General features: G+C 43.5%; 1 protein-coding gene across 2 annotated transcripts; it reads right to left on the reverse strand.

Annotated features, from left to right (window-relative positions):
• Positions 1 to 4,159: 4,159 nt before the first annotated feature.
• On the reverse strand, positions 4,160 to 14,078 carry TMEM247 (transmembrane protein 247). 2 transcript variants are annotated; one of them, XM_042855173.2, is made up of 4 exons: positions 13,939 to 14,078; positions 7,102 to 7,335; positions 6,253 to 6,588; positions 4,160 to 4,647 (listed from the first exon to the last, which is right to left on the reverse strand). In XM_042855173.2, the coding sequence occupies exons 2-4, from the start codon at positions 7,177 to 7,179 to the stop codon at positions 4,438 to 4,440; spliced, it is 624 nt and encodes a 207-aa protein (XP_042711107.1). In that variant the 5' UTR covers positions 7,180 to 7,335; positions 13,939 to 14,078; the 3' UTR covers positions 4,160 to 4,437. The 2 variants fall into 2 exon arrangements, with proteins under 2 accessions (XP_042711107.1, XP_065445628.1); XM_065589556.1 differs by lacking the exon at positions 13,939 to 14,078 and adding an exon at positions 8,065 to 8,194.
• Between the last annotated feature and the right edge of the window lie 390 nt (positions 14,079 to 14,468).

A 14,468-nucleotide genomic window follows, 5' to 3' on the forward strand; every position in this document is an offset into this window, starting at 1 on the left:
GCTGGCGGTTATCCAAATTTCACTTATAATTTGCATCTATCCATTTATAATTTACATTTATCCAAATGTCAAGCCAGCTCACTTGAAATTTGGTCCGTGTTCACCAAAATGTTTTAAAATGTCATTGGATCTTCAAGTCAATCCAGTCTGAATGTTGGTCTCCTAAGGAGACAACAATATTGCAGAAATCTTCTTGGGAGAAGTGGCCTTGCACTTGATAAATGCTCATAGTGTGGCACAGATCTGGGGTATGTGTGACTCTGGGCTAAGCTCACTGTGCCTCATTTTAGTTGCCATACACTATGTAAGTATATTTAGCACAGGCAAAGGCACTCAGAACAACATCCTAATAGAGAACAAGTATTGTAGAAGCACAGTGATGTGTGCCCATATCGTCTAACAACCCTTTTCTTCCATAGACATTGGTTTGGCTATTGTGTAGAAGACACTCAAATGCATGGAGGACTGGTTTCCCCAGCCTGAGTATATTGAAAGTGCACAAAGAAAAGCATGTGAATGATACAGGAAGGCCTTAATGAAGTAGATTACGGTAGCAGCAATGCAGAACAAAAGATGCCTCATAATGAAAGAGCTCAGTTTCCTCATAAGGGATATGAAGATGAAGTAATACAGGAACAATGCAAGCTGGTTGTGGACAGGCAAATGCCCCGGAGCGCCTCATCAAACTGTAGGGGAAAACTGTATGTGACATTACATGCTTATGTCCTTGATGCTCCCAGTCACAGACTTCTCTGCTCAGCATGGCCCAGATCTTTTTGCCTGTGGCACTCTATAGCACCACCACTCTAACCCACCTTCAATTGGGGCTGGGACTGTCCATTATATTTGTCTATTGCCTAGCACAATGGGGCATGAGCTGGTTGTGGCCTTTAGGTGCTACCGCAGTCTACGTGTGAAATAATAATAAATGCCAATAATTCATGTTATATTATATTACTATTATTTTTCATTGTGGTAGTGCCTAGGAGCCACACTCATGGATCAGGTCCCCATTGTGCTTGCTGTGCACAAACACAGAACAAAGATCTAGTGCAACTGTTGTTTGAACAGACAGAATCAGTTAGGCATTGCTAGTGACTCTGGTTGATGGTAGGACAGCCCGCTGCTGATTGCGCTTGTTGGTACTCCTTAGATGTTTTTCTCTTGAAAGCTTCTCTTCCAGTAGAAGGCCTTATTACTGCTTAACCCACATTTCCCAACACGTTGCTACTGCCTGGCAACGTTCTGACACAAAGAAGTAACAGGCAGCCTAGCTCCACTTACCTCTCTGAATGGGTCCTGCTGACACATTTGCTCCATCTTCTTATGCTGCCACTCTCTTTATTTCTCATTGTGGTAGGTCAGCCTAGTTAACTCGACCTTTAGCTGTATCTCTTCCCACTCAGTGTCATCTGGTCACAGGGGACCCTTGCTTGGCTGCCCCGGATCTTCCCACTTACTGAACTCTCCCCCCTCATTGATGTCTATTCCTGCTCCCAAAAGCCCATTTATGACAGTTGTCTGAAGTCTCAGATAACTTACAGAATAAAGCCTATGAAGGAAAGTTAATATAGCTCTTGTCACATAAGATTTAAGCACATAGAAAGAAATAAACTTTGTTTGAAGTTGGTTTCTCAAACAACAGTTTCCATTTCACAAGGATCCCACTCTCCCATCCACAGAAACTTCAAACCCAAACCAAACTAACTGTAGAAACAATTTCACTGATATCATGATACCATAGCCACCATTTCCCTGTTGCTACAGTAACCCAGCTCTGTTGCCAAGGTCCTTTGACTCTTGTGCTATCTGTCATACTAAGTCTTTTGTGTTGCAGGGAATGTATGTCTCATCTGTCAATGGGACACGTCCCACTAAAATCCTCATTTTTCCCCTTTCAACTCCATGGCACTTTTAGCCACTACCATCCCAGGTTATTGGAGACAGGTAATTACACTTATAAAGTGTTTACATTTGTGTTTGCACTAATAATTTTTAATCTCTTCACTTCTGGCTTAATAACACAGTTTAACTGTCATCAGCCATTCAAATTCCTCTGTCATTTTAAAAATGTGTACAAACATCCAATCAACTCCTAAGCTATCACAGACATGCAGACATCTGTTAGGAAGTTCACATTGGAAACACTGTGGCATTACAGAACTATAGAGGGGAACACCTTTATATGGGTGGACTTGATTTGGTGTCTCCACACTGATGCTGATAGAAATATCTGTAATCGAAAGGGTTCTCAGGCTGATTGGATTTTACACAAGTGATATCCCAGCTGCTTGACTTGCTGCAAAATTTCAATTACAGTTGTAAACTAGAATTGCACTGGAGTAAATACAGCTCTCCCTGGCCAACATAAGAGATGGCACTTGTCAACCAGAACAGCTGTTTTAGTCAGCAGCCTCCCCGTGCTGCCAAGGATTCCAGATACAGTGTGGCTGAACTCAACTAAGGCTAATTGCTGCATTACAGAGGAACCACAAAGTATGACAGGTGGGTATGAGTATCCTAAAATCTCTTGTTTGGAGTGAACCAACTGTCATCTAACCTTGGAGAAGAGGAAATCTAGCTGCAATAAAACCTTTGACCCTTATTTTATTTGGACTACTTACCTGAACTCTCATATGTTGGTTGTATCAATGTCAGACAGCCTCAGCTTACTTACCATGTCAATCCTCCTCTCAGGAAGATCATGCCATCGATCATTCGATTTACTGCAGATCTTTGCACACATGCAAGCTAGAGAATCCGATTTGTGATATTCCACTATTTTGAAAATATAGAGCTGTAGATCTGGCTGTGGGATGACTCTGGAGATCTGCACTCATTCCGTGGTGGGTCAGTGTTTATCCAATAGCTAGACCTGGGTCTTAGATACACTTACGTCAATGGACATGGTTCAAAGGGCTTGTTCTAGTTGCCATGCATAGCATGGGCTCTGTATGGAAACAGAATGCCATTTGAATACAAACAGAATATCCTCCTGTCCAGGATCAAGCATATCAGAAGCACACTCGGGAATATGTTTGAATTACACCCATATCATCCCCTAAAACTTTGACTTGAACAGCTCTTTAGGTGTTGGGATTGAGGTATCCAAAAATGCTCATTGAGTTGTTTCCCCATCATGTACACAATGCCATATGCAACAGAGGGTCCTGTGGCACCTTTGAGACTAACAGAAGTATTGGGAGCATAAGCTTTCGTGGGTAAGAACCTCACTTCTTCAGATGCAAGTAATGGAAATCTCTAGAGGCAGGTATATATCAGTGTGGAGATAACGAGGTTAGTTCAATCAGGGAGGGTGAGGTGCTCTGCTAGCAGTTGAGGTGTGAACACCAAGGGAGGAGAAACTGTTTCTGTAGTTGGATAGCCATTCACAGTCTTTGTTTAATCCTGATCTGATGGTGTCAAATTTGCAAATGAACTGGAGCTCAGCAGTTTCTCTTTGGAGTCTGGTCCTAAAGTTTTTTTGCTGTAAGATGGCAACCTTTACATCTGCTATTGTGTGGCCAGGGAGGTTGAAGTGTTCTCCTACAGGTTTTTGTATATTGCCATATGCAGACCTCGCAGGAACAACAAGGACACAAATGCTACAATGATTTAAATACATACAAAAAAAGTTTATGGGGACATGTGGCTGAATAATGCTCCAATTCTAACTTTGCGAGAGTGTGAATGAGATTGTACTAGCTCCTCACCAGACGTTTCATAGGGTAAATAACTTCTCACCTTTCCACACCTGGTGGGAGGACTCTTACGTTGCATGATAAAGGTAGTGTAAAAGGGACACCACCAAATTCTGACTAGACTTAGTCCCAACAGAAAGGTCAGAAGCATTATCTCCTAAATCTTCCTTTATGGGTCCCGAGTCTATAGCGATCTCAGCAGTCACCAGAACTTGGCTGCAATAAATGTGAATGCTTGTTAGTGAAAATGGGCCACCCATCCTCAAAAGAAATGGTGTGGAACTAAAGAGTGTGGCACATCCCAGCTAGGAACAAGTAAACCTTCTCACTGAGAAAACACCAAGAGTAAATAACCACGTGGGCCCCCTTCCATGCAGCCTCACAGAAACAAGGCTCATAGCCAAGCCGCTATCTTCCACCAGGGAGGTGAGAATAAATGGACAAAGACACATTCCAAAGCGATTTCTATTACATGTATCTTTATTAGTATAGGTGAATGTGACAGAATTATGCTGAATATGTTAATGGACGCACATGTAATTGAACAATGATATTCAGCTACAATATTCAAAAGGAGTAAGTGAAACTTGCACAAATTATAGCATTGTGTATATAATGATAGCGGAAATGTTAGGTGAAGCGCAGGTGGGATAATGGAGATGGGGAGCAGGAAAAATGGGGAAAAAAGTCAGGACAGATCAGCATCTGTTTCAACTGTAGCAAATGTGCAGTTGGTTTAGCAACATTTTTTCTTATTTTTGCAATCCTGGAAAATCTTCTTGAAAATGAAATAGAGCACAATGGCAAAGCAAAACAAGTAGTGTTTTATAACAAAATAGAACGCCAGCTCCCTCACTGTGTAAATGAGGTGTATAAAGATGAAGCAGTATAGAAACAAGGTGTATTGGTTCTGGGGCTGGAGTAGGTCGTGGAGTCCTTGGCCAAGCTGTGGGAAAAGGAAGAGAGATGCATGACATTGCAAGATCGCATTCTGCACACTACTTTGTACGGATGCTTCTGCTCAGCACACCCAGTCCTTTTGGTCTGTACTGGATGTCACCACTGGTGTAGCCCATTCTCTGTGTGAGCTCATAGTCACATATTAATTCATCTTTCAATAACCAATAGCTCGATCACCTCCAAATACGTACTTACACAACCCGGATATGGGAATGGTCAGGCCTTATGTTAATAAAGGAATTGGCAGTTTCTTTCTTTAATTGAGCCTGAAATATGCCAATATACACTGGGCCTGATTCTGATCTCATTTACATTGGTAATTCCATTAGTGTTACTGTTGCTTAACACCAGTGTAAGTGAGATCACATCCCTCCTGCAGTACTTGTTTCCAAACTATACATACAGAAGGTGTTACAGGTAACTTTAAAATCTATGGGTTTGTACAGCACCTTGCCAAGTGCAGTCCTCCATCCTAACTGAGGCTCCTAAGCTCTACTGCAGTACAAATAATAATGCAAACACTTCTATCTAGCTTGCGCTAACTAACAGCACAAAGCCTGCAAGAAATGCTAAAGATACATGTACATCTTACCATAGATGACACAGGAATAGACAGCCTGATATTCCTCCTACTAACACCAGTACCCAACTGTTGAAAGTGAGAGGAGAAATAACCCCAGAGACAGCAACAGTGATCAGGAAAACTCACTCAACTGAGATTTGCAAGTGGCACATCTTCTAAACCTTTCTGCCTCTGTCAAAAAATTATCTCCTTTAGACTGGATACCTGGTAACAATGGACCAAATCCTACAAAACCTCGACTATGTGATTTCAACAGGGCTACTTCTGTGGACAATGAGATGCAAAACCTGGCCCATCTTCCAAATTTGTATGGGCTTGGTGACCAGATATCTACCTGCCTTCACAGCTGTTTGCTCTGATATACTTGTGGCTTGGTCATCTAACTGTACCTCAGGAAATCTTTCAGAAACTATTCTAGCAATAAGTCCTCTTTGACCTCTTTCATTATGGAGGCAGGTAAACCAAGGCAGGCCCTCAACGTTTTGCTGCCGAGGGTGGCAAACATTTTCGGTGCCCCCCTGAGTGGCTGAGTAAACACAAACACTTAAACAAGGGCTAAGCCATGTGGCATACCCCTCATGTTGATTTGGTGCCCTCCAGAAACTGGCACCCACGTCAGCTGCCCCTAAAGCTAGCCATAAGTTAATCAGTAGAAACATCAGTAAGATCCATTACTCTATTGTATCCATAATTTGGAAAACATTCCTTCTATGTTTTTCTTAAGCCCATTGAACTTTACCCAATAAACTTAATTTGCAAGTTAAAAGTACTTTAACAGCTTATTTTAATTGTATCACAGTCTTAGGGGACTGTTCTTAGAGGAAGCAATATCTTGACTTCTCTGTGAGCAACAGTGTGAGCTGTAGGGATCACATTCCCACCTCTAATTTAAAAGCAGAATGAAAATGTTCTTGAGGAAGGAATACTCAAAGGAATGAGGCTTTATGGAAGTGTGGAAATAGTTTCCCTCTCTGTCATGCCCACCGCTTTTTTCCCATTCCCACTTACTGATCTTGGTGTTGCCTGTTGACGTATCTGCTCCATAGTCTTCTCATGCTGCCGTTGCTTTTCATTGTCTTCATGTTTGTGTTTCAGCCTGGTCAGGGCAGAATCCCACCTCATCTTCTCCAGCTCGAGATCAGTGGCTGTGATGCGTCTGCCACATGGCTGTTCCAGCTCCTCCAAATTGCTGATCTCACCCATGCTGGTGAATCCTTCTGGCTGCAAAGCATCAGCTTCTCTCTTTGCCCTGTTCTCCAAATGGGCTGCTTGGCTCTTACCATCCAAGCCCTCTGTCATATCATCTGGGATGTATGATGATGTTGGGGTACCTCTGGAAGCATCCTGGTACAAATTGGGAGTAGGTATAAATTCATATTTAAGCTGATATAAGAGACCTAATCAGGCTTTAATGGGACAGATTTGGTCTCATGTACCTAAAACTTTGGGCAATTATATATTCACCTACTGACTCACTAGTCCTATAATATCTATCAGTTTCCTTTGAAAAGGTATTTTATAGAGCTGGTTGGGAATTTTCTGTTGATTTTTTTTTTCAACAGAAAATACAATGTCTGCAAAATCAAAATTTTTCTATAGGAAAACCTAAATGAACTATTTTGTTGAGGTCAGATTGACCCAAATCAGAACATTTTGATTCATTGAACCAAATCAAAATGTTTCATTTCAAGTCAGTTCAATATTAATCTGTGTCCATCCAAGCTGCTGCCTCATGAGAGAGGTGCCTCAGATGTCCCATGCTCCCACTCTCCTTTAGGGGCTGAGCTCCCTGGCTGGATGACATCTCCCATTTTACACCATAATCTTACCTCTGGCTGAATTTTCACTTCCACTTACCATCTTCTCATGCTGCCGCTGCTTCTTGTTGTCTTTATACTGAGCTATCTGCACAGTAAATTCAAACCCTGTCTGCATTTCCTTTAATGCTGTACCAGCTTGGTCTGAATATTCTGACCCCTCCAGGTTGCTGAGCCGCTCCAAATCGGCTTGTGTCTCCTGGTCTTTAACATGCAGAGACTCCGTCTCAACATGGGAGACCTCTGATGAAGTCAAGGTATCTCCGGGGGTGTGCTGGCACAGATTGGGGAAAAGCATAGATTACTTTTAAGCAAGTGACCCCTAAGAAGCCAAGGGATGGATTTTGAAAGGTATTTAAGCACCTGCAAATGTAGATAGGTGCCTAGTGGGATTTTCAGAAGAACCATGGTGCCTAACTCCTATTGAAACCACTGGGAATTAGGCACCTAGGCAATTCTGAAAATCCCACTAGGCACCTATCTGCATCTTTAAGCTCCCAAATACCTTTAAAAATCTGGCCCCAAACTACGCAAGGATGAGGTGGAAATATGAAACCATCCTCTTCTACACCAACCAATAGATTTGGCTGGGGCCCGAAAGGAGGTATGCTGCATCATCGTATGGCATAGCACAGTCAACACACTCCCTGGAGCTCTGGGAAAGATAACTTCTCTTTTCTGGAGGTACAATCCATCCTGAAGACCCCTTAGAATGAAGCAGCCCCTCACTGCCCTCAACACAGAACAGTGCTTGCAAGATGCAATCTGCCACTAATCAGGGTCAAAAGCATCCTTTCAACTGGCTTTTTTGAAATAAGAGTGCAACCTTTCTCTTATCCCAAGCTACACGATATTTATTTAGACATTTTATAAAGGAGGAATGACGCACAAAAGTCATCTTTATAAGAAGATTTAGACAGGCAACAAAACTCATTCTCTAATACTCCTGAGCTACATTATTGCCTAAAGCTAATGAAGAAGATAAGGAAAACTGAAGAATTACCATAGTTGATTCAGGCACAAAAGTAGTGGAGGAGACTAGACTAAACATTAGAGACACACACAGCAGCCTCTGTTTCACAAGTCCCCCATGCAGAAAATTCAACCCCAGCTGCTCCAACAGGCCCACACCATTAAAACCCAACCAAACTACTTTTCTAAACTGCCACAGTGATGTCATTGCCACACTCTGCTGACATCATAATCACTCTGTTGCCACAACATATTACATGGTTTCTGTTGCTAAGGGTCTGAACTGTCACATTACCTGTCCTCCCAAATCCTTACTATTATCACTGATATAAATTTTTAGGTTTGGAGAGCAAGAAAAGATCTATTGGTTAGGGCATCAGCCTGGGTTTTAGGAAATCCAGGTTCAATCTCTGCTCTGCTACAGACTTTCCTGTGTAACCTTGCACAAGTCACTTAGTTTCTCCATGCCTTTCTTCCCATCAATAAAATAGGGATGATAGTACGTCGCAGGCATGGTGTGAGCATAAATACTTTAACAGAGTGGGAGGTGCTCAGCTACTGTAGAGATGGGAGCCTTGGAAGTACTTTAGATAAAACACAATTTGTGTTCTGTTTGTACTGGGGCATGGGCGAAAGGCGTATGAGCCTCCAAATTTGGCCTATGTATTATTATTAGCATTTATAAGGCACCTATCAACATGGTATTTGTCACTTATGTCATGTAAATAAACAGTGGGCTTGATTCTTCATAGCCCAGTACCTTGTGAAGTCATTTATTCCAAGGCAATGTGAGTGTGTCTCATTGGTAGGTGATGTGTGGAGAGCAGGATCATAGAAGCTATAGATGAGAAAGACATTAAATTATTGAGACCATTCCTTATATATCAATTATCCAGTGTAGTGTCAGTTTATGTCTGGATTTTCAAATCCCAGGCTGCTGCACCCACCCTGATACATGAATGCATAGAATCCCATCTTTAGCTTTGAATGAGAATTTTCAACACTGTTTTTAAGTGCTTTTTCTGAAGATATTATTACTTTGGCAGGTGCACCAGCACTAGGTATTTGTATGCTCAGAAGCTGTGCAAGTGGAGAAATAGGGAGCTCCAGAAGGTTTATGGAAGTAGCGTTTGCCTTCTGAGTCAATGGTGCAGGAGCCCTGGAGCAATTTTTATAGCGGGGTGCTAATGATGAAAACCATGTATTAGGTGTTTGTTATTACTATTTCAAGCCAGGGAGTGCGACAGCACTCCTAGTTTCAGCACCACTGCAATGGTGGAATGGAGATGTGTGGCACCCATTGTGCTTTTTGCAGTTAAGTTTCTTGCATCCCTGATGGCTACTGGAGAAATAGCAATGCCTCACTCCCACCTTTTCATGTTCTCTGTATGTGTATATATATCTCCTTTCTATATGTTCCATTCTATGCATCCGATGAAGTGGGCTGTAGGCCATGAAAGCTTATGCTCAAATAAATTTGTTAGTCTCTAAGGTGCCCCAAGTACTCCTGTTCTTTTAGCAATGCCTCAGTGATTAATAATGATACATTTACTCAAATTCTCAAGATGTCCTCCTGAAAAGATCTTCCTATAAATGTTATGAAAGAGCCATAAAAGGACTTGACATCTCTGCTCAGGGACCAAGTGCTGTGGTGAATTGGGGAGAAATCAATTTAATATTATATGTCTGTTTTTGCTGAATGAGTGTATTAGCAGATAGGAGGCATGGGATGCTGTTTGCTCAGCAGACGTTACAGTGATACACATGTAATAAACATCTCATCTGCTACTTGCCAAGCTGCAACCTCCCGCACTCAAACTTTTGTGGCCAGAGCAAGTAAGGTGCTGAGCAGCCTCAACTCTCAATGGTTTCAGAGGGACCTGGATGGTGCTCAGCACATTACAGCGTCTTGTCTTTGATTTTTTTTATATATATATTGGCTTCCAAAGTCAAACCAGAGAGGAAGGTAACGCCATTTCCTTCCACCCCCAAAAGTGGAGGCTGCTATTTTCTTCATCTTGAGATCTCTTTTGCTTTGCTTTTCTCCTAGCTTTCCAAACCTGCTGTCAGTTGGCCTGCAGAACTGAGGTTAGCAGTTAGCAGGCAGCTGCACTCTGTGTTGCTGTCTTTTCTCTGAAGTTATTGCCACAGATTTCAGGATGATGCTTTCTTTCATTTCCTTCTTTGCTGTCGTTTTTCTCCACAGCAGCAAGTGCACGCCATGGCATATAATATTCAGGAGTGCTGCTTACACTGACATTTGGGGGTTTTGTGGTTTCGCATTTGATTACAAAGACTGTCTTTTAATAGATGCTGAAACACAGTTTAGAGTTGAACATGTTTTCTCTAGGCAGCTTGGTGCATCTTGCACTGGGGTCCATGTTAAAGGCCAAATTTAGAGAGGACACTGGTAATGAAGGAGTGTGAGCATGTGCTAAGGGTTCCAAGAAGTGTGATTTGGTATAAGTTACCTGGAATAAGGGGTAATCATGGGTGCTGAGCCAAAGCAGGGGGTAAATTAGGGCCCCATTGTGACTTTTAGGCATAACTCCCAGTCAAGAGAAGTGCACAGCTGCACCACCCAGCAGGAGTATTTCCACAGCCCTGCCCCTTGGGAAGGGGCGCCATGTGCTTCCCTATGTGGCCATCCAACTCTGCCAGCCGGCTACAGAGTGGAGGCAGGGTAATGGCTCTGCGCCCTCCCTTCCTCTATGGGATGGCTTTTGACCCAGGAAGCACAAGCAGGAAGTGGCCCCTGTGCTGAGTGGAGTGTAATTACAACCCGCTCATGCGCAGGGGTTGCCAAAGGAAGGCTTTTTCCCACATGCTGACTATGTTGCTTACTGTCCCAGCCCCTGCTTTACACACCCACACATGGGCTTAGCACAGTCCAGCTCTCGCTCTATTTAGATATGAGTAATATCCTGTTATTTCTTGGCAACCCTATTCTATCTATCTCCCAGTATTTCTCAGGGAGTATATGCCATACCCTCTGAGAGCATGTCGCAGTGAGCATGGTCCCCAGGTATGCCTAGGAGCTCCTAAGGTATTCTGCATGGAATACTTCCTCTTTATTGTTCAGATTAATGGTGTTCTGGCAATCTGCCTCCTGCACACCGGTGGTATGATTGACTTGTATCAACATTTCACAGAACAATAGAACTGTCCCCCATCAAAGTGTTCTGTCCTGCTCTAATGTTTTCTGTCCATACAACATGACAAGCAGGGGCGGCTCCAGGCACCAGCGCGCCAAGCGCGTGCCTGGGGCGGCAAGCCATGGGGGGCGGCCTGCCGGTCTCTGTGAGGGCGGCAGTAAGGCAGCCTTCGGCAGCATACCTGCAGGAGGTCCGCCAGTCCCACGGCTTCGGCGGCAATTCGGCGGCGGGTACGCCGAAGCCCTGGGACCGGTGGACCTCCCGCAGGCATGCCGCCGAATCTGCATTACCAGCGGACCTCCCGCAGGTGCACCACCTGATTGCCAAGCTTGGGGCGGCAAAATACATAGAGCCGCCCCTGATAACAAGGCTAAGGGATAAGCAGACAAGCCAGGGCAGGGCCGTTAGCAACGGAGAATATTGGCGATCAGAGTACCCGGGAGAATGTGCAGGCAGGAATGTGGAATCTCATGACATCATTGAGGCAGTCTGGTCTAGGGTTTGAATTGTTCAGCTGGTGTTTGAGTTTTCTCCAGGAGAGAGTGGGAGGCTTGTAAATCCAGTGCTGTGTGGCTTCATTTCTCTCTCTGGCCTTGTGCCTAAGTCTTCTAGGTAAATATTACAGTTAATCTTCACTTTTCTTTATCTGCCAGACTTTAAAATGTAAATTACCTCAGGGGAACTAGGATAAGTTTTGTATTTTCCATCTCAATACCTTTCAAAAAATGAAACTTGTGTAATTTTGTAAATAAATATTGGTTGAACTCCTGACCCCCATTGGGGTCAGTAGGAGATTTGCCATTGACTTCCATAGAGGCCAGGACTTCACCCACTTGAGAAAGGGGGTCTTTTAAAAAACATGTTGGTTGAAAAACATGGGAGGGGTTTGTTAATTTTAGCGCTGTGCTGTTTCTGATTGTTAATAGTAGTTGTGTGATTGAATGTCTAAGTGGTAGGTGCAGGTTTTTGTATATTTCAAGTATTTTATTATTATATAGGCTTGTGTTTTAATTTTTGTGCAGACACCCAGCATAATAGGTGAGGATTTGATAATAAATCTAAACAAATTAGTAAAATGGTAGAGATAGTGGCAAACTGGAGGGAGCTCAGTGAAGAACATTAAAAATGGCAGTATTGAGGGGCTGACTTCTGGAGAAAGATCTAAATATTTATAGTTTGGGTAAGCAATGTGTAAGAGAGGACTTTATGACTGAAGTGTGAACACCAAAAGGAAGAGGAATTATTTAGGGCGGTACTATGGGGCACAAGTACCTGTGATGGGGGATGACCAGTGCCCCAAGTAAAGTAGTGAGAGACTGGGAACTTTAATAAGTTGGCTGCACAAAGCAGTAGAAAAGGTACTGAAGGGGACAACTGTGCACAGGCAGGGGGAATAGACTGGATTTCCTCTTAGTTCTTTGCAAATTCTAATTTCTGTAATTTTATATCATTCCAATGGGTGCTCAGTTATGCTACACTTTTTCTTATTTTTTCTGCTGTGTGTTATAATATAGAATGATGTCTGTCTCTGTACAGTAAGGCCTTTTGGACTCATCTCATTTAAGGTGTATGAAAAATATTTTTCTTATACTAAAAGTAACTATGTTGCTTGTTGTTGCTTAGAAATGAATATATATTTTTGCCCTGTCTGTACCAGGATGCTGTTGACAATACCCCAACATTACCACATGTTCCCTTTATCACTACAGAAGCCCAAGCCAATAATGATCAGAAGACACAACTGGACACACAACAGACGGAGGTCTTTCACAACCAGAAGCAGTCCCCAAACGGGGCAAGATCAGCCACCACGAGGAGCAGCAGCTGGCACACGTCAGACAGGCCTAAGGAACTGATACTGAGTTGGAAAATATGCAGATAGACTTTGAGTTGATGATGTTGAAATACCAACATGTGGAGAATGAAAAGCAATGGCAACATGAGGAAGAGATGGAGCAGATGCATCAACACGCACTGGGGGGTGCGTGCTGGGTCCCCATAGCAGTTGCTTTGAAGAAGAGCAACATGCACTCTGCCTAATATATGGCGGATGGCCGGCCTTAGGGAAAATGACATTCTGGGCGAACTTGTATTTTAGCACCCCCCACATCACCCCTGGCCCCCACGGGCTCCCTGGGCTTCTCCCACCCCATCACCTCTGGGCTCCGCTGCCTCCTCCAATGTTTAATTTGTATTGAAAGAGATGCCAGAGCTCAGAGCTGGCACAAACTAAGCACTGGCAGGGTGACGGGATATTGGTGGGTGCTGGCCGGGCGCTCAGCTCTGAAGGCAATGTGTTAGGTATAAAGAAGTAATGTTGGTATTGTTTAATATGTTTAATTAGTTGTTTTAATAATGTATTTTTGAAGTAATGTTAAGTAAATCACTGGCTTTAATAGAAGCTAACATGGAGTATATGAACTATGAGCCTTGGACTCTATCTTTGTAAGTGAACTTGTTTACAACTTGGACACTGGAGTCCTCTGGCTCAAACCGGACTGAACCAGCTTTTCCCACCAAAGCCAACCCCCAACATTCTGTGCCCTCAAAACTTTTCCTGCCTTAGAGATTATATAAGACCTTGCTCGGCGTCTGCGCGGGGCTGTCCATTCCAGCGGCAGCGCGTGCACGGTCGGGTCTTCCCACCGCTCCAGAGCTAGAGAGTAGAGTGCCATCTAGCCCACAGCCGGGTTGAGGGAGGAGAGGCCTGTCATCACTATCCCCACCACAGAGAACCGACTCCATCTTACCTGTGGAGGGTCCTGCTTTCCTGGTGTCCATCATGCCAGAGGGTCTCCCTGCCTGTGATGCAATCCAACTGTCGTCAGGACTCCCCAATAGTCCTCCTCGAAGGCTCTAAATCAGCCAGCGAGTAGAAGGCCCTGGGCTTTGCATCTGTATGCTGTGTCGACTGCGCCTAAATCATAGGAAAGGTTTCTGTATTGGGGTTTTTTTATTGTTTTTCTGAATACCAAGGGAGGTTTTGTGGGTCTGAGCTTCAAGTTCCTAAAGCCAGTCACTGAATTACTGTATGTTTATGTCTGTGTTTCTTCCCCCCATTTTCCCCAGTTTTCTGTACCTTTACCCTTAATACACTTACCTTTGTTTGCACCATAGTACCTTGTCTTTTCTTCATTTTGTTAGATCACACAGGGAGGGAGGGACACCCTTATTGTAAGCTAAATCCACCAGTGACAGATACGGAAGGGAGTTGAGTCTGTTCTTCTGGGAAAAGGGGCTTTCCTTTTATCTCCCCTCTACCATTTCTAAAGTTTTCCTT

Source organism: Chrysemys picta, chromosome 3, assembly GCF_011386835.1.
Source record: "Chrysemys picta bellii isolate R12L10 chromosome 3, ASM1138683v2, whole genome shotgun sequence".
Lineage (NCBI taxonomy): Eukaryota > Metazoa > Chordata > Testudines > Emydidae > Chrysemys > Chrysemys picta.

Coding starts and splice junctions, on each gene's coding strand:
- TMEM247 (XM_065589556.1), bottom strand. CDS start 8,112: ATGTTTAGTCTAGTCTCCTCCACTACTTTTGTGCCTGAATCAACTATG. Junction 7,336..8,064: donor TTGTGCCTGAATCAACTATG/GTAATTCTTCAG, acceptor AATCTGTGCCAG/CACACCCCCGGAGATACCTT. Junction 4,648..6,252: donor AACAGGCAACACCAAGATCA/GTAAGTGGGAAT, acceptor CTTTTCCCACAG/CTTGGCCAAGGACTCCACGA.